The sequence below is a fragment of the Mycteria americana genome, chromosome 15 (assembly GCF_035582795.1).
Source record: "Mycteria americana isolate JAX WOST 10 ecotype Jacksonville Zoo and Gardens chromosome 15, USCA_MyAme_1.0, whole genome shotgun sequence".
NCBI lineage: Eukaryota > Metazoa > Chordata > Aves > Ciconiiformes > Ciconiidae > Mycteria > Mycteria americana.
Window position 1 is genome coordinate 5,170,702 of NC_134379.1, and position 19,334 is coordinate 5,190,035.

At 37.8% G+C, this 19,334-nt stretch overlaps 1 protein-coding gene across 4 annotated transcripts in view; it reads left to right on the forward strand.

Moving 5' to 3' along the window:
- Positions 1-19,334, forward strand: part of NCOR1 (nuclear receptor corepressor 1) — a 73,679-nt gene that overhangs the window by 36,003 nt on the left and 18,342 nt on the right. For all 4 annotated transcript variants that reach the window (XM_075518324.1, XM_075518321.1, XM_075518323.1 and 1 more), the window contains exons 15-27: positions 4,757-4,887; positions 5,386-5,603; positions 7,353-7,415; positions 8,120-8,259; positions 9,000-9,126; positions 10,545-11,100; positions 13,096-13,225; positions 13,535-13,730; positions 16,246-16,419; positions 17,351-17,511; positions 17,911-18,031; positions 18,132-18,233; positions 18,724-18,821. In XM_075518324.1, coding sequence (XP_075374439.1) covers positions 4,757-4,887; positions 5,386-5,603; positions 7,353-7,415; positions 8,120-8,259; positions 9,000-9,126; positions 10,545-11,100; positions 13,096-13,225; positions 13,535-13,730; positions 16,246-16,419; positions 17,351-17,511; positions 17,911-18,031; positions 18,132-18,233; positions 18,724-18,821 — 2,217 coding nt within the window. The remainder of the gene's footprint in view (positions 1-4,756; positions 4,888-5,385; positions 5,604-7,352; positions 7,416-8,119; positions 8,260-8,999; positions 9,127-10,544; positions 11,101-13,095; positions 13,226-13,534; positions 13,731-16,245; positions 16,420-17,350; positions 17,512-17,910; positions 18,032-18,131; positions 18,234-18,723; positions 18,822-19,334) is intronic.

Below are 19,334 nucleotides of genomic sequence, written 5' to 3' on the forward strand. Positions count from 1 at the left end.
CTGTATACTTAAATGTCTTTCAACATTGTTAAACTGTAGAATATTGGAACTGGTAGAATTCAAAATTTGGATGGATTTCTCAATCCGTAACTTGTTTGCTTTCTTTGGATAATGCATATAAACTAGAAAGACTTTAATTACAGCCCTGTATACAAGGGCTTAACATGTGTACACTTACTCAAGTGTTTAAGGTCACTTATAGTGAGCTAAGTTCACTATGAAAGGAAACCCAAGGTGCTCTGCCTGACTTTGTAACTGCTCCTCTGAACACTGATTTATATGTGAATAACTAAATATGTGAGTTGGAACGCTGAAGCTGCTGTCGTTGTTCATTCAACTCAAATTACTTGCTCTTTGAATTTTAGCAGTTGTAGGTCTTAATTGCTAGTTGTTGATCCACATTAAGTACTACAACAGATCACTAAACTTTGGGCAACTGCTAGGCAGGCTTAATGTGTGCTCTGTGTTAAGGATGCAGATAAGTGTCAGACTTCATGGATCTGAAGAATGTTGAGCTATAGTTTCAAACGCAAGGAAATACTCTAAACATTCTAAATGGGAAATTTTACCATTTCTGGAAGTTTAAATTCAGAAGTATTTAGCATGTTTAGTAACCTGTAGTAAGGAATTACATGGTACCAAAAATTGTATTTGTATTTCTCAATTTTATTAATGATTAATTACCAACATCTATAACAGCTAGTAAAAAAAGAACTTGAGTGTTGAACTGCCTTGCTTGCCAGAATTTTTATCTTACAGTTGCAGAACGGAATTCATCCCTCCCCTCCCTCCCACACCCCAGCTTTGTTTGAAGCTGATATTTTTCATATCTCTGAGTAGCAACCTGAAACTTCCTTGCTGATTGGCAAACACAAGTCATGTAAGATTTATGATGTGCTCCAAGATGTGCTTATGCCAATAACAGGTGCTTCAGCTTAAACTCTTAATAGTTCATATATTTTTGTAAATTAGAAGGCGAGCAAATGGAATATTGCAATGGAGAAATTAATCATGGTAACGATGTTGAAATCCTTCAGAGAATGAACTTGACTCAAGTTTCAGTGTGGGACCTTTTATTTTGGAGAATCTGGAGGCTGGATTAAGGCATGTCAAGTTAAGAGATGTAAGGCTTATTGAATTCTGATACATTTTTGTCCTCAAATGGGTCTAGAAAGGCCTTTTTATAAAATGCTACCTAAACTGTTCCAGAATGCTTACAGAGGCAACTAAACAAGTGCGTCTTAAACCAAATGTGACTTTCCAAATGAAGAGCAAGTTTTTAGCATCATGTTGGAAGAAAGTGTGCTATACGATGCTTTTGCATTGATTATAGAGAATTCCTTAAATAACTCATTGAAAGGAGGTTCTTTCCAAGTAAAGTTTTTCATTGAAATTTGGTAGCAAAGCAGTAGTCATTAAGGGGTGTGTTCCTGTGGTCTGGCTGCCTGGTCAGCAGAAACGCGTGTCTGTGGATCAAGCCGTGTGCCTTTGCAGCAGGTGGTACAGTCCAGTGATCTGACTAGACAGAAATTTGCTGTATGTCTGTGACGGCCAATCAAGCCGAGCTCGGTGGGGATTACCTTGGGTGACCCCGGTGAGATTAGAAGGTTGTATGTGAGATGGGCAATGCTGCTGTAGGCAGCTTAAGTGGCAGAATGACACAATTTCCTGGAATAAACACGTTGCTGGGTCAGGCAGCCTCTGCTAAAGAGCTGTGTGATGTCGGTGCTGGTGTGGTTTTTGTCCTTTTGAATCGTACCCTGAATTAAAGCCCATCCCCTTGCCTGGATAGTAAAAGTTTTAATCAACAGATGAATGTGCAGGTACGTCGCTGACTGAGGCTTCAACTGTTTTAAGGTTTGTGTTTAACCTGCACTTGACCTATTGATTCTGCATGTTAAATAAATTCACTGTGAAATAGAGAATCCTGTTATTTACAAAGTGTGATGTTAAGTTAACCAGGAAAAAAGAACAGAGGATTTTCAGTAACTGTTTTGTAAATAGATGTAAAATACAGGGTTTTTTTAAATAATTATTATTATTTTTCTTTTTATTTTCTTCTGAAAATGCAATTTTTAACTCCTTGCTTTTGAGGTCAATCTATGTAGCACGATGGAAATAATTTACTTTGCATGACTCTGACATCTTGCCTGAAGGCAGTTTTTGCATAAGCGAGTAATGCCAGCATCTTAAATGCTAATAATTTGCAGCAAGATGATAGTGGTTAGCGTTAGGGTTTTCTGCTCCAGTTCACCTTATTAAAATGTCAAAAACAAGTCCTTTTTGTGACTATTTCCAGCCTCAGTTTTGTTAGTGAAACAGTGACACCTGCTGCTACGCTTATGGGAAGGTTGGTTCCTCTGTGAAAAAGAAAAGCCTATTTTGAGGAATTTTTCAGGGAATTTTTGAGGACTGTAAAATCTGAGTTAATGAAGTCCTAGAACAGCAATCTTGTAGATCTCTCTCTTGTAGTCTTGTAGTCTTTCCACGAACTGCCAAGTGTACTTTGGGTATTTATTTGAAAGGTAGCTTTATAAAAATATTACATGGATTTTACTTTTTAAAGTTGACTTGCCGAGTCTAATGGCCAGTAAGGAACAAGTTGGTTCTGCACACACCAAATTTGAGTGGAGAGCATGTAGGTATTGCAGTTCTTCTGAATGGGTGATGGAAGTGGTTTGTTTAACCCATTCGAGGCCCTTCAGTGTAAACGCCTGTGAGTGGTTCCCTCTGTGTGGCCATATCCAACTCCCCACCCTCTCTTACATGACGTAGTTTCTTACGAGAACATATTTAAGGCAGAATTTAAACTGTAATCATGCATTTTAAATAAACGTATGTATTTTCAGAGAGGAGGAAGAGAGCTCTTTCTTCCTCCTCCCTCTCCCCTTGCCTTCAACTGGAGTCCTGCCCACTATAATCTCACCTGCAGCCTCAGGCTTTCTTTTCTCATTCTTCTTGTATGGTGCCTTGTACAGAAGGCTTGGATTTTTCTGTGGCACTTGGAAGATCACCTTGTTACAGATACTATTCAGTGTGAATGGGCAATATGGATTAAGCTCTAGATGCTTGATGTGGGTTGCTGGCTTTTGAGGCCCATCAGGAAAATTAATTTATTTACCATTTGCTTCATGTAAGGGTTCTGGGAACTTGGGGAGGGGGTTACATGATTTATTCTGTGGCAGCCAGCTACTCCTTGGTATTTTAACTTGGAGAGGAAGGAATTTGCAGGCAAGCTGTGGACACAGAAGTTTGGCAGTGTTGGAAAGCAAGATGTTTTGGCCACGTGCAGATATATCATTGTGGATGGCAAAAATCAATATTTAGGCTCCTAAATATATTTAGGGAGGGTTACAACACTAAAACTTAAGGAAATCTTTTCTGTAGCCACATTTGATAGATCTTTCCTAGTACTTGGGGCTTTTTTTCTGTATGAGCAGTGTCATTTTTCTAATGCTTTCTTAAAACATCACAGGATATTTGGCTTGTCTAATGTTAGGCCACCTCTAACAGCGAAGTCAGACAGGGAATGCCAAGGCTGCTGTAGTTTTTTTGTGTGATAAGAAATAGCAAAAACAATGCCACAAATTTTTCTTACATTTTTTAGTTGTTGTTTGTGGGGGGTTTTTGTGTTTGTTTGTTTGGTTGTTTTTTTAGCAGCTGTAAGGGACCATACTAGTAATTCTGTGTGATCACATTAAGTAACGGAAATTTCTTCCATTAATTCCTGTTTGAAGCAGATTGCATCTTCTGGAAATTTTAAATCAAATTTATGTGCTTTCTAAAATGAGATACCCTTGCACATGGTAGTCATCTGGATTGCTTTGAAAGATAAGGAGCGAGAGTCCCTTAACAGAGAATGCGTAAATAATGTTTTGTGCAGTTTTCCTTAGTATAGTAACATATAATGGTAATTACTTTGTCATTTGTTAGTGCTTATGTGCTTGTAAAACTATCATCTCAATGAAGACTATAGTTTAATAAATAAATAATTCTAGGCTATAATTTTCCTTCCATAAATTCACTCGAAACACAAGTCTAAAATTCCTGACCCAATTTTTTGAACAATTATATTTCTTAATTACTAATGACAGTTTTGAGAAGATAGCTTAGAGTTGGTCATAATGTTCATGCTACAAGATCTTATGCTTCCAAGTTGTGAACTATCAGGTTTCACTATTTTAAAATGGACAACGTTAAAAATAAAATTTGAGAGGAGCAACACCATTACTATGCAAGAATGTTCGTCAGACCTCTCTAAGCACTTCTAAAACGTAGCTGTTCATTTTTAGTGTGGCATAAACAGCACATGTATTTGTTGACACACGTACATGTACATTATCACCTCTCTGCTCATTTTGTAAAAGAAGCCTGTACCTCCATGGAATTTATAAGACAAAATACCATATCTGAATGGGGCAGCTGACCAGAAGAACCATAAGAGAAAATAAATTGAGAGGTATTGAGGTACAGCTAATATATAGAAACTGCACATTCTGTGGCAAAGGGGACTCCTGAAGTCTGGGAGATAATGCCTAGAACATCATGTTCATTATGATTTCAGGGTGCAGATAGGTGTTACAGTTTTTGGCAGAGGCGTTTTACTGTTATGTTGACTGGTGTGCAGTGACTGTAACTTAAAATATTACCAAGCTGGGAGGTAAGGCAGCATCAGTGTTTCTGCTGCTCTGAGTACAAGTTGCTGCACCTTTGTGTCATCGAGTTGTTATGATGTGTAAATCCCATTTCATTTCAGCAACAAATTGCTCGTCCTTCTCAAGAAGAAAAGGTAGAAGAAAAGGTAGAAGAGGAAAAAGCAGAAAAAGCAGAGAAAAAAGAGGAGGAAAAGAAAGATGAGGAGGAAAAGGATGAGAAGGAGGAATCTAAGTAAGTATATGTACTGAAAATACATTAATTCACTCTAGATTGCAGTTTTTTGCAAAGATCAGAACAGGATTCACATTAGCCTGACAGTGAAATCTGGACTGAAAACTGTTGCTACTTAGGTTAGGTTTTGTGCATTAAACATTTTTTTTTGGACGTACCAGTTTCTCTGTCTTGCTGAACTAATCAGACTGGTGGAAAAAGCCATGGGATTATTTCTTTGCACATGTAATAGTTTTCGTATCTTGTTGGTTTGGGTTTTTTTCATATGTTCTATCACAGTGTTCATATTTTCTTTGAAGTTGATAATATCATGTATCTGTGTTATTCTCTAGCAACTCTAAATTGCAGACAGTAAGTGAATTCACTTTCACTAAAGGCATCTTTTGGGTTTGTGGAGTTTTGTTTGTGGTTTGTTTGGTTCTTTTACACCCGTATTCAGGAATATCTGCCTATCGTGGCTATCTGAATGTGACTGAACTATATTTTAACTATTCCCAGAGAGAATACCAAAGAAAAGGACAAAACTGAAGTTGCACCAGAGGAAACAGAGGAAAGGGAGCAGGCCACTCCTAGGGGCCGAAAAACTGCCAATAGCCAAGGTCGTCGTAAGGGCAGAATCACCAGATCAATGACAAATGAAGCTGCGCAAGCAAATGCTGCTGCAGCTGCAGCCACTGAAGAGCCACCACCGCCTCTTCCACCCCCGCCAGAACCTTGTGAGTAGCATTTATAGGACACTTGGGGACCCATCTGCTTGTCAGGCTCCATGGACATAAGGTTGTTTTCTGTGCACGCAGTGCACACACACCCCCCCCCCCCCCCCCCCGACTACATCTTAATTCTTAGGCCTGCTTATAATTTTGTGATGGTGTGATACTGTTAAACTTCACGAGTGTAACTTCCTGAATAGTACATGTGTAATCAGATGACTCTGTTAGAGCCACGTGGCAGGAAAAAAAAAGGCAGTTCACCCTTTCTGTGATAACTACATTTTCTCTCTTTGCAGGGTTAACGATGGATCTGTAGAGATCCAAGTGCCTTTGACACAGATTGACTTGCAGGCTGTAGCTTACAAAGGTTATTGTTAAATAAGTAGGCATGATATTTGAGTACTTTAGGGAGTTTCATAATCTGAAATAGATCCTAGCAAGTTGTTTTTGTTGTTGTTTCTGCTTTAGATGGCAAGAGACTTTAAAATAAAATGTTACTTTCTTGGCACGTATGGTTAGAAAAGACTATGCTATCTCTGGCTGCATTTCTGAAAAGACTGACATAATTTGTGGTGCTGCAGAAATACTAGCAAACAGAATACTTTGTGGCTAGTAAATAATTATCCAGGATGGCAGGACAGGTTTTTGGTTTTTTTTGGGTTTTTGGTGTGTTGTTTTTTTTTTTTTCCTTGCAGTGCTCTGCTGTGGCAAAGTTTGTTGCTCCTAGCTCTTCAACTAGGTAGTTACAGGCAGCTGCTATTCTAGAATTTCTAACAACTCTTTTGTTGCTCAGGTATTCTGCATATCCTAAAAAACAGAGTAAGCAGGCAAATTAGTTCTTGTTTAACTGTAAACATCAGAGATTGTGATAGACATTCTTGCTCAGTTGATGTGGTGGCTTTTTGTCAGCAGTTAGACTAAGGCAACAGTGTTTTTTGCTTTGGGTTTTTTTTTTTAAGCCATTTTTGCAGGGTTTTCTGCAAAATCCAAAATAGCTTTTCAGTGGATCAGATACTTTATAGTGTCCTACTTTTATTGTTTGTTAATTGAAGTTGTTGAAGGGTCCATGTTGCATGCTATGCATAATGGAAGATTTTACGAAAAGGAAATGGAGGCTGTTGCAGCTTAATGCCATTCAGAAATTTGAACAGAATGATATCAAATCCGGAGAAGTGAATGAAAAGTATTTTGCATGGAATCATACTTAGTTTCCTGCTTGGTTTTGCTTACTGTTTTTTTGGTTTCTTTTATTTTTCTCTGTTTGTCCAGTAGGAGACTCAGTGAATATAAGAATAGTAGATTTCTTGATACCCACTAACCAATAAATAACCATTTTAGTCCTTTCCACAGCAGTGAAATAAGATGGAACTAGCTTTTATAGCATGTTAGATTGCTGCTTTTAGTAGTTGATGGTAATTATTGACAGTTTACATACAATTTTAGTGATAAATACATAAAATTTTAGTAATAAATACATCTAACTTACTTACAAGTCTTCCTTGACAGATAATTAATCATAGTTTTGTAGGCAGAATAGTTTTGAACAGTTTGCTCTGCTGGGATTGTGGTGGTTCCTACTATATCTCTAACTTGGTTTAATGGAGACTGACTACTTCCCACTGACAAGAGCAGCTTTCCCGAGTAACTTGAACAAGCCTTAATGTAAATAGATTAGTTGACTATGGGAGGCATGATTGATGCCATAATAGTGAATCCTGGTCTTTTCTCTGATCAGTGTCTTTGTTTCTCTTTCAGCTTCTGCAGAGCCTGTGGAGACATCCCGCTGGACAGAAGAAGAAATGGAAGTTGCTAAGAAAGGTAAACCCTGTAAAACTTTTGACTTACTTCTGAATACTTGTATTTATAAAATTACAATAATTTACTAAATTACTGAATACGAGCGCTGTGATTTTTTGGGACACTATGCTGAATGAATAATTTGAAATTTGCTGTTGTTTTTTTCTAAAAACCAACAAACAAACCAAAACAAAACAAAAAAACCCACACCCAAAACAAAAAGCAAACATCTTTAACAGACAAAATCAGCTTTTGAGACTCATGTTGACTTTTTTCATTTGGGCTACTTAGAACAGTTTGATGTTGTGCTTGGTCCATGGAAGTCTGTGAAACAGATGTGAAGGTGTGTATGTCACATGTACATTTTCAAAGTAAAGTGTTAATAAGTTACAAAAATTCCTATTGTAGTTTATAACTTGTCTGTTCATTTGACAGGTACTGTTACCTGTAAATTTTATGCATAAAATCAATACTTTAGCAGAAGTGTTACGTATTAGCAACAGCAAAAAGTTACGTTTGAAGGCTTCATAAGCAGACATTCAAGTTGACACAGCTTTTTTTTCTCCCCGTAAGTTAGTTATCAAGTACATTGTCATAGTGAGAGTTCTCTTAAGGACAGCAGTACTTCTGTATACCTTCCCATAGGCATTGTTGTTCCATTTATTTGGGTTTGGATAGCTGAATTATTTATCATAGTAAATATTGGTTCTTATATGTTTGAACAGGCCTAGTGGAACATGGACGAAACTGGGCAGCAATTGCCAAAATGGTTGGGACGAAAAGTGAAGCTCAGTGTAAGAACTTCTATTTCAACTATAAAAGGAGACACAATCTAGACAGCCTCCTCCAACAGCACAAACAGAAGGTAAGTGCAGTGGACATTGCATGTTTTGCAGGGGAAAGCTTGGCATCTTTCTGAAGGCATTCATCACGCTTCACTAAGACTGTTTTGCAATCACCGCTTGTTTCCTTTTCTACTTGTTTTTGTGTTGTGACGTAAATCTAGAAAAGGCGGCTGATGATCACTGACCTGTGATACTAATCAGTTCTTGCTTTAAAATGCAATAGAAAAATTTCTATCAGATAGAACACTCAAGCCTGAAGAATTCTTTAGTGCTCTGAAAACCATGTTCCTTATCAGTACACCAGCAGCTATAGAAGTTCAGGTCATCGCTGTAGAACAGTTACCTTAAAGCACAATAAGCACTAACCTTACAAAACAGAGCAAGAGAATTGGTAGAAAACCAGAAACTGAAAGTTTTGGGGCATCTAAAGTAGAATCCTGAGTGTTGGAATCCTCTAAACTGTGGTGTTATCCTAGTGTTCTCTCACTGAAGTGAAGAGCATCAGTGTCTGTGTTTGCTGCAGTAGTTCTGTTGTCCCCCAAACATATCTTGAGATACTGGTTTGTTCCCAAGCTTATTTTTCATCAGGATCAGCAAAAGCTGGCCTGAATTTGAAAGAGTGTGCCCTTGTGAATGAATCTGCGCTAAACAGAGAATCTCTGTCTTTCATTTCAACCTCAGATTGATAAATGACAATGCATGTAAAAGGAAATAATACTTGCAAATTTTCGGTACAATGTAAATGTCATGTCTTTATCAGTCTTCGCGAAGGCCCCGTGAGGAGCGAGACGTATCACAGTGTGAGAGCGTAGCTTCAACTGTGTCAGCTCAGGAGGATGAAGATATCGAAGCATCTAATGAAGAAGAGAATCCAGAAGACAGTGAAGGTAACTTTTCTGGCACAGAAAGGGATATGTTTTGTGCCAATTATATGCTCAGAAAGCTGTGTTCTACTTCACAATGTAGTGCTCAAATACTATGTTTCAGTTAGATTTTAGCAATTGGAACTCACTTCACTAGTTGTATCTGGAGGGGAAAAAGCATTTTTAGTGTTGAGCAGCCTTAAGATGTTATTGCTTAGTATTTTGAGATGCTTTGACTATGGTCTTCTAGAGGATAAACTGACAGCACCTGGCCAAAAAATTGTGAGTGTTGAAACAAATTGAATCAAAGATATGTAACCTTTGCTAGTTGATAGTCTCAGTAAAGCTTCAGACAGGCAAATTTAAGTGTTAGGTTTTTTTAAATGTGTTGGTTGCAACTGCTAATAATTATAGACACTCAACATCAGTCAGTCTTGGCCAGCCTTTTGTGAAGCTGTAAGCAATAGAATTCATAAACGATGAATCAGAGAATATGGCTAAGTGTTGGGAATTTTGGGTTTTGGTTGATTTTTGTTTTGTTTTAAGCTGCAGCGTGTGTGTGTAATTCAGCAAATTGCCCACTTCTATAATAAGTCAAAATTAATTACTTGTTTTACAGATGGATAGGTTAGAATTGATGGATCCTTATTGCATCCATTTGTTTAACAAACATTCTTAAAATATTGATGTAGTTCTTATCAGAATGACGATTCTTATCAGAAGACTTGAATGTAACATCTGTGTTCTAGATGTTGCCATAGTTTTTCATAAACGTTTTTATTTATCTAAAAGATATTTATAATATAATGGAGTTCATGAACTAGGCTAAAAAGAGGAGGAGGGTTCTTTACTGCAAGAATCAATACCCTTCTTTAATTGGTATCCAGTTGTCGATGCTGTTTACACCTTTCACAGAGCAAAGACATTTTCAAGAAAATAATGCTGATTCACAAAGGAAGTTAAACTAGAACTGTTAACTTACAGCAAAAATTGCAAGTCAGAATGTCTATAAAATGTGACTGATTTTCATGTAAAATTGGTGTTTCGTCACTTCTGCCAGTGGTGCCTCTAAAACATGTTAATTTAAATCATTAAAGCTGTGCCTTAGGTACTGTGAATGTTGACTAATCTTTTAATAAAGCAGCATCATATATGGAAGTACCAAGTCTCTGATATATGCACAAGAGTTTATGTGGCTGGCTCTCTACAAGATCAGAGCTAGCTAAGCAGTCTTATTTCTGTAATTCCAGTCTCCCTTCTTAACCTGTATCTGCTGATTTTTGGCTGCTCTCCCTTCGTGAGTCAATTCTTCAGGGCAATTGTCTTGTTATGTTTTGGGACAGCAGACATATATTTGATTATTCTGAAGAAGCAGTTCATCGAAGCCTAGTTAGATTTCATTAACCTTGCACCTTTATGCCAAAACTCTTTTTTTCCCCTAGGTGCTGAAAATAGTTCTGATACAGAAAGCGCTCCGTCTCCAACGCCAGCGGAACCTGCTAAACCAAGTGAAGAAACTCCATCTGAGAGTGCTGCTTCAAAAGGAACCACTGAGGTGACAGCAGAACAAGAATCTACCATTAAACCTGCAACCAGCACATCTCCCTCCTTAACAGCCCAAAGTGTGTCAACAGCTGAAAGTCAGAACCCTGAGCCACAGGTTAAGGAAGAAATAAATAATGAGGCAGAAGAGCCTATGGAGGTTGACAGTAGAAGCCATACAGTTGAAGCTAAGCCTGTGATTACTCTTCCAGTGCATACCAAAGTAGAACCTGTAGAGACTGAAATGAGGCTACCAGAGAATATTCAAGTGAAAATAGAGAGTGATACCAAAGAGAGAGATATGGAGAAACCCAAGGAAAAGTCAGAACCAGAGGAAATGGACTATAGTCTGTCACAACAAGTTAATACAGCAAGACAAGAATCCCATTCAGATAATGATTCGAGTGCCACCTGTAGTGCTGATGAGGAAGTTGATGGAGAACCTGACAGACAAGGGTGAGTTTAATTGTTTAGCATTTAAATATTGCCATCTTTAAGAAGTTGTTTAAAAAGTGGTTTTACTTAACAGTGATCCAAAAACTGTCATCAGTAGTGACATTTCTGTTATGACTTTCTACTAAGGAAAGAATTTCTAAAGAGTCTTTGCTGGAAGTGCAACAGAGGGAAATGTTGATTTTAAATTTTGATGAAAAGCCAAAAGAAGGGTCTTCTAAGGCAGGGTAAGGCAAAAATTCCATGGTGATAGACTGACTAGGGGGGTAGCAAGCTAGCACAACTACTTGGAAAGCTAGAGACTGGGGGAAATCAAGCCATTTGGGATCTGCTCAGAGAATGGGAATTGTGTTAATTATCTGGAAAGGACAGCAGCTTACTGAAACAATGAAAATTTGTCAAAGCAAGAAAAGAGATTAAAGATGCTCCTGGCATGAGTTTCCATGATAAGTAGTTCTGTGGTACTTCTGGTAGGGAGGGGAAGATCTTGCTGCTGCAGGATTTTCTGATACAGAGCTATTTAAAAATCAGTGACCAACTAAAAAAATTAAGTAAGTAATGTGGGGAGTTTTGTAAATGCCCCCATCTGTCCACTGAGAAACTCAATGGTGATTGTGTAACTGGATCTGTACTGAAGTTCTTTGGTTTGGTTTGGTTTTGTTAGTTTGTTGCTTTTACACAATACTTACGAACAAATTTACACGTTCAGAAGTAGATTCGGAATATTTTTATAGTGTGATTGGTTGGTGTGGGATAGTACATGGGCTCTCCATTCCCTTTAGTGAAAAACTGTTTGGATATAGAGCCAAAAATTTGGAGATGGAGTTGTTTTGATTGATTCTTGCTTTCATAAACTCAGTTTAGTAGAATGCATCCAAACCTCCTTGAATTTGACAGAGAAAACAGCCTGAATATATCATTTAGTAGGACATGAAACTTGCTTTTAAAAAAATAATAATCTAGGGGCATAAAATACTGATATTTTAGTTACCTTTTAACATTTTACACTTATTTGCTTGTATAACCTCTAGAGTCCTGTGCCCAGTTACTGTCATTGAACCACGTTATATCAATCAGTAGAACTGAATCTCTTGAAGGCTATTAATAATAGAGTAGTGGAAGTATTTCTCACTCTTACCGGTCAGTGTCCATAAATTAATGGGCAAGCATCCTGAGAAATGAATGACCTCTTTCTCCACAGTGTACAATGTCCTCATGCAAATACTAGTTCCTGGGAACTTGGCCCTAAACACTGTGGATAATCCAAATGAGTATATAGGGCTTTAAATGGACAATGCTGCATGTCATTGGAACCATTTTATCTTTTGGGGGATGGCTGACACCCCTGACCATATTTGAAGTCTTTCTAGTGTTCTGCTGGTGCAATTCCTATGTAATCATAGCGTAGCATCAGAGCCAATGCCCCCTCCCTGCCAGTGGTCTTAATATACACGCAGTACTAAGGATAGATGTTAAATGTCAAAAGTATCCAGTATCGTTGTTCTGCATGTGCTCTTTGGAAGAGTGCAGTTGATGGTGTTTCTGCGCTCTCTTGCCTCTTCAGACATCATCTTTCCACTTCACAAATATATTAGCCCTCCACGTGAAAGTAGTCTATTGTATACCACTGTTTGTTTATTTCCTGTGGACTAAATATATCCTAACTGAAGTGTTTCCTATCTTATTTTTTTCAAAGCGTTATTTATAAAGAAGATTGCATTCTTGCAGTAGTGGGCATATAGAAACAGCATTCTAGTATTGGAGATTCTGAACACTTCTTTTGGTATTTCTCTGTATTATACAGCAGCATCTGTTGCCTATTCTACCAGATGTGCTGTGGGACAAAACACAACATGATTTTTTCAGCTATTTGTCCAGTGTGTTAAATGTGTTGGTTTTTTGAAGTTGAGGGGCATACTTTTGCCTGTAAACTTTTTAAGATGTTTAATTCTGGTCTTTTTGGTGATATTCTTCTCTTCCTTCTATCTCTTTTTCCAGTATCTTCAGCAGGGAGTCAAAGCCCTCACTGTTAAATCCCGCTGGGTCAATATTGGTATCATCCACAATAAAACAAGGACAGATGGACCTGCAACAACTTCACCATCGAGCTGCTGTCATACCACCTATGGTATGGGCTGGTTTAAGTGATGTTTGAAGGAGCATCTGTTGTCCCTAAAAGTAGTCGCAACACTAAAGCGGCAAAAAATCATGAAACAAATGAAGAAATGTATCATTTGCTTTGTTATCATAATACTTTTGAGGGGTTAAGTAAGTTAAGTACAAACAAATACACAAGTAATAGCTTAAAAACAGGTGTGAACCATTTGAAACTCGTACATAGACTACAGCTGCTGCAGTGGAGGCATTGAGCAAGATAGTTACTTTAGTAAGTACCTGTACTAATGCCTTGGATGTTAATACCTTCCCCTCCTTGTAGGTTTCTTGCAGTCCCTGTACTGTTCCTGTTGGAACACCAGTGAGCGGTTACGCGCTGTATCAACGGCACATTAAAGCAATGCATGAGTCAGCGCTGCTGGAGGAGCAACGCCAGAGGCAAGAGCAGCTGGATATGGAGTATCGAAGTGCTGTAAGCCCTTGTGGCACTTCCAAGAGCCCTAATGTTGAGTGGGAAGGTAGGCGTTTTCACATCTGTCGTGGAAATAACCCTACATTTTATGCCCGCCTGTTACACTGCTGCCTTGTTTAAGAATGAAAGTTTAGTGTGCCGATAAGTAATTATTGCTTTCTGATGGCACTTGATTGAAGGAACCCGTCTACTGTACAGATCCTGCTGCGGTTATAGCATTGGGAGAACTACATTGTAGCCCATTTAGATGAGACAGAAAAACTGGCTTCATTTGGGTGAAATCCAAAAAGGAGTTGTTCCTACAGAGAGAGATTCAGAAAGATTAAGTGTGCAGGTGAGAGGACCCAGATAACTGCGTGTTCTGGGGGAGCCCTTTTCAGAAGCTTAAGGTGAAGATGGGAGAGAGTTGCTGCAGGAGTATGAGCACAATTAAGATGAATGTTTTACTGCACTGGAGTACGTACCTGGATATTGAGCCCTGGAGTAGGGCACAAAAGTATGGTAGAACTGTCATGCTTTAGCCTATTTGCAGAAGGGCTGTGTGAAAGGTTCTTTCTCTTGAGAATATGATGGTTGGTTGCTTTTGTGTATATATAGAGGATACTTGGAGACAGGGTTTGAACTGAACTCTGGGGTCTGGACCTGTGTTTCCTGAATGTGACACTCAGTGTGATCTTCCGTACAGAACAAAGCTAAAACTGCTCACAGAACCTGTCAGGGTGACTAAATATGGACTTGCCTGTTCACTTTCCTGTAACCAGCAACGGTAAAAGATGGACGGTGTATATGTTGCATCATCCAAATTGCTGTTTAAGAGCCAAAGGATGCATTTATTAGCTTTCATTAGACATTCATCTTATGCTTTCCTCCTGTGTATATTGGCTATATTTTCATTCTTTGAACTGAAATTATTTTAATTCTGTCAACAGCTTGCAAATTACAAACAGCTTAGCAGAAGATTGCTTTTTTTTGTGCAAGAAAAGCATATCCTATGGGAGTCCCAGTTCTGTACTAAGTGTGTAACTTTTACCTTAACTTTCTTTACTACAAAAGGAATAGGTCCACAAACTGTACATTGTAACAGGGAAATAAACCGAGTGAGATTAATGTGCTGAATGTTACAATATTAGAGATATCATCACAGTTGCACAATTCTGCATTTTTAGATTTTATATTCTCGTGCGTTGTTTCTATTGTCTCCACAGTATTAGCAACATAAACTATCATGTTCTTTGAAACTAGAGTATTCTGTATTTAATATGCATAACAGTTTTAAATTATGCTATGAAAATGCTTCACCTTAATTACTTTTACCTAAGTAAAATGAAAGAAACATAACCATTTTTTGCCTGTTAAAATAGTGAGAAGGGAGCTGGTAGGTTTGTGGAGGGGAGGATAAGATTGTGGGTTTTGGAAGTTGCTTCTTTAGGTGGAAAGTCTGGGGTTGCTTAAAAGTACTATTTAACTGAAATGCTACCTGAATAACTCTTGGCATTGGCAGAATGGTATTATGAAGTGTGGGAAAGTTCTGGGGTGAAGTCTTTGCCAGTAAAAATCAAGGTGGTTATTGAGGCAGACAGAGAGGGAGGGATAACGTGGTTAATGTAAATGGTTCTACAAGCCTGGACGTCTTAATCTGAAAACTAGAAGGGGCTGACATGCCATCAGATCATTACAACAGCTACTTCCTAAGATACACTGTGCATATGAAACTTGTCTACCAGCTGCTGTATGCAGCGGAGAGCCCACAGACTGTTTAAAAACCTTGCATTGCATACATCAGAACACTGCCTGTGTTGTGGCAGTGTTCTTGTCAAACTAAAGGGCGTGTTGTGTAGGTTGTCATAAGCCAATTCAACAATACTTTACCATGAAATAAAGTAGTTGAGATCCTTTAGAAAGCTATTATGGGATGATTAATGCCATCTTTCTTTGACTAGGGAGGTTAAAGATATAACTTTACAACTGCAGTAGACTTGTTCTGGCTTGTAATTTTGAATACTTAAATTGTCCATTGCCAAAGAAAAGGAATTTCTGAAGTTCTGGTACTGGATTTTTATTTTCCTAAATTCGATAAAAATGTATTTTCCCTTTAAACACCATTGATGGGCAATATTGGTATTTGAAATTTAATTTGTAACTTCTCTGGGCAAGCAAACAAGGAAGGGAGACTTTTTGTCTGGTGGGGTTGGCATGTAAGTCTGGCTGAACTTGCATGTAAACCTGGCTGATGCACAGAATTTGGAAAGGAATCTTCTTTAAATTAGATCTTTTTCAGTAGTAGAGCTTTCACTTAAAGGACCTAAAGGATCCAGATACTGTTTTTCATATATAGAAAGTATGAGAAAGTTTTTCAAAGCATTGAATATACAAGTATAGACATAAGAACATATTAAATTAAGCTGTACCTTAATACTACTTTTTAATTGAAACATTTGTACCTGATGAGTACATCTGACATTGGAGCAGGCCCTTTGTTAAAATTGTGCTGTAAACTGGACCTGTTGACTCTGATTTCTAATCCAGGGTTCTTTTCTTTCTGATAACTTTAACCTTCACAGGAAAACCGGTGGCCTATATGCCTTATGCTGAGGTCAAGCGAGCAATAGAACAGGAAGCACAAGTGCAAAATACAGCAACAAGGTCAGCATCACCATACAGGCTATCTCCAAGAGAAGTCAATAAAGCCTCTCCGCAGCCTGATATGAATGCAGCTCGCTATAGTGTCCCGCCAGGTAAATATTTTGTTACATATCATAGCGATATGTAGTCTTCCTTTGGAAGCTGGACTTCTGTGACTTGATGTAGCATCAAATTATTCTCTAACCATTTTGTGAATTAACAAAAGAAGAAAATAAATTTTCTGTGTGTGCATGTAAATAGGTGCTCAGTATTTTTCTAGCTCCAGTGAGGTTGTATTTTTGTTCTTTATTGTTGCATCAGCTGCATAACATGTATTTGTATTTTATTAAGCAAATAGGATGATCTGAAAAGTGTTAAAACAGCATAGGGACAAAGTCATCAACAGGTTTTCAGCTTAATACAAGTACCGTCATATTCATAGGTGGCCTTTCTTATGAAGGAGGGAGTTGAGGAAAAGAGAAAGCTGCTACTATCGTTGGCACTAGTTTCTGACTGTAATAGCTTAATATTATAGTCTGAATGTTTTATAAAACAGTGAAATAACTGACAAATCTTAATTCTAAAACTTGGATTATTGCTTTCCCCTTCAGAGTATAATGTCATGCTAAGAAAAGACAAAATCAGGGAAGCTTAGATTATACTTGACTCAGCTGCATTCCATTTAAAGAATAAGAACTTTCTTTAAAAACAGGAAAACAACAAAAAACTTGAATATAGCCTGGACTGCTATTTTTAAAAGCTTAGTTTTCAGAGTCTGCAATTCTACAGTGCAGCTTTTGCCATTTTTTTTTTTTAAGTTTGATGCAAGGTTAGATATTCTCCATTCAGTTTCTATGCATAACATACACTTGGACATAGTGAATTTCAGAGTTCTAAATACAGCTAGATAGCTTTTGGGTATTGTGAGGCAATTCCCATCAGAAATTGTCAGATGAACTGTGCTATTTCTCTTCTTCTTGCCTTTCTAACAACTAGTAGAGCTGAAACAGACTGTAATGTTTAATGTACAATTTTTCCCCAAAGTTCTCCAGCCAGCACCTCACCAAGTAATAACCAATATACCTGAAGGAGTCCGCCTTCCAACAACCAGACCCACCAGACCACCACCACCACTCATTCCATCCTCCAAAACAAGTGTGCCATCAGAAAAACCTTCTTTCATCATGGGAGGCTCAATCTCACAAGTAAGAGAATTATTATTTGAAAATCTGTGCTTACATCAATTTTTTGCCCTTTCACCAACCTTCAACATCTTGTACTCAGTTATGTGTTCACAGCATTAACACTTAAGTCCTGTACATGCCACCTCTAAAAGTCCAGAAATTACAGGTGCCTTAGAAAAGAGAACATGTTACAGTTATTTACATTTAGTAGCATGGTGGAGGATGTCCAGCCTAGGTGAACTGTGTCTCCAAACTAACAGTGACACTACACTCCTGGTGTTCTTCACTTTGATGCTTTGCAGTGGTGTGCTGTAGCATTTTAAGATAAGATTGTAGTAGTATTAGCATTCTCCTTTAAACATAGATGTGACTCTTCGTTCCAGAAACAAGAATTAACATATAATATATTTGTTGTTTTAGGGAACACCTGGCACTTACTTAACATCCCATGGTCAAGCTTCCTACACCCAAGAAACCGCAAAGCCATCAGTGGGTTCTATATCTCTTGGGCTGCCAAGGCAGCAGGAGTCAGCCAAATCTGGTAAGAAAAGAAAAGCTGACATGTGTTTTACATAGACTATTTAATGACTCATAATTAAAGAAAAAAACCCTGAACTTATTCTTTTTCTTCTTCTGAATAGCTTCCCTGCCCTATATCAAACAAGAAGAATTCTCTCCCAGAAGTCAGAATTCCCAACCTGAGGGACTCCTGGTCAGGGCACAACATGAAAGCGTGGTTCGAGGTAAAGAAAGTCATACAGATTAAGAAACTTTGTCAGAGCCTGAGAAAACTGAGAGAATTAACTTCTAGAGCTCAAACTGCTGAAGTGTTGTTTTTAAGTATTATATGATTAATCTGCTCCCTATTTTCCAAGGCATGTGTATTTGTAGCTAGCTCCTCCTGTCTGCGTGTCTCTTTTAAAAACATTTGTTTCAAGGCATGCCAATTTCAAAATTAAGTTGTTCACTAGAGCATACACAGAGCCGTACATGTGAAATATCCAAATACATCAAAAGAAGAGAAACTAAATACCATGGATTAATGCTGTAAAAGACTATGTTAAAAGAGGAAATAATCGAACTGCCTCAAATGCATGGTGTTAAACTGAAATTTTCCCTGCGTTTTAGTGTAAACTAACAGTTCTCACTAGAGTTTTTAATTATTTCAAATAGAGTGGCTACTTTTTTTTATTATTATTATCTTATTTATCAGGATCTCTTATTTCAAATCAGGTACCACAACAATACAGGAAGGAAGTATAACACGAGGAACTCCAACCAATAAAGTTTCTGTTGAGACCATTCCTTCTTTGAGAGGCTCCATAACTCAGGTATTTTTCCCCTTACTGAGAAGGCTGTGGCAAAACAGTATATTTAAGCTATCACCATGAATGTATTTGCATGTCTGAAAAAGTAAATTAATGTCCCAGAGTAGGAACTGCCTTGAAAAAAGAAATTTTAATACAATCAGATGGTCAAATCCCACTATTGCTGAAGTCAGCATTACCATGATTTCATCTTCATGTATATGAGTCTTTAAACTTTTTAAATAAAACCACCAGAGCCTTTGGTGTACCTAACTGAAGGCTTATTAGCAACTTCCATGAAACTAACGTCACACCTGAGTTCAAATATTAAAATCAACTGTAACCAGTCTTGTGCAGATGCTATTTAAAGCCAAAAAGGTAAATTAAGCCCTTTTGTCTCATCATTTTTTAAATGCTACTGTTTTGGTTGATTTGGGATCTCTAGTTACAGAGAGCAATAGTAACAATTCTCCTCTGAGAAGGGTAGGTTTCATTACTTTGGATAGAAATAAAACCTAATGGCACCACTAAGTATGT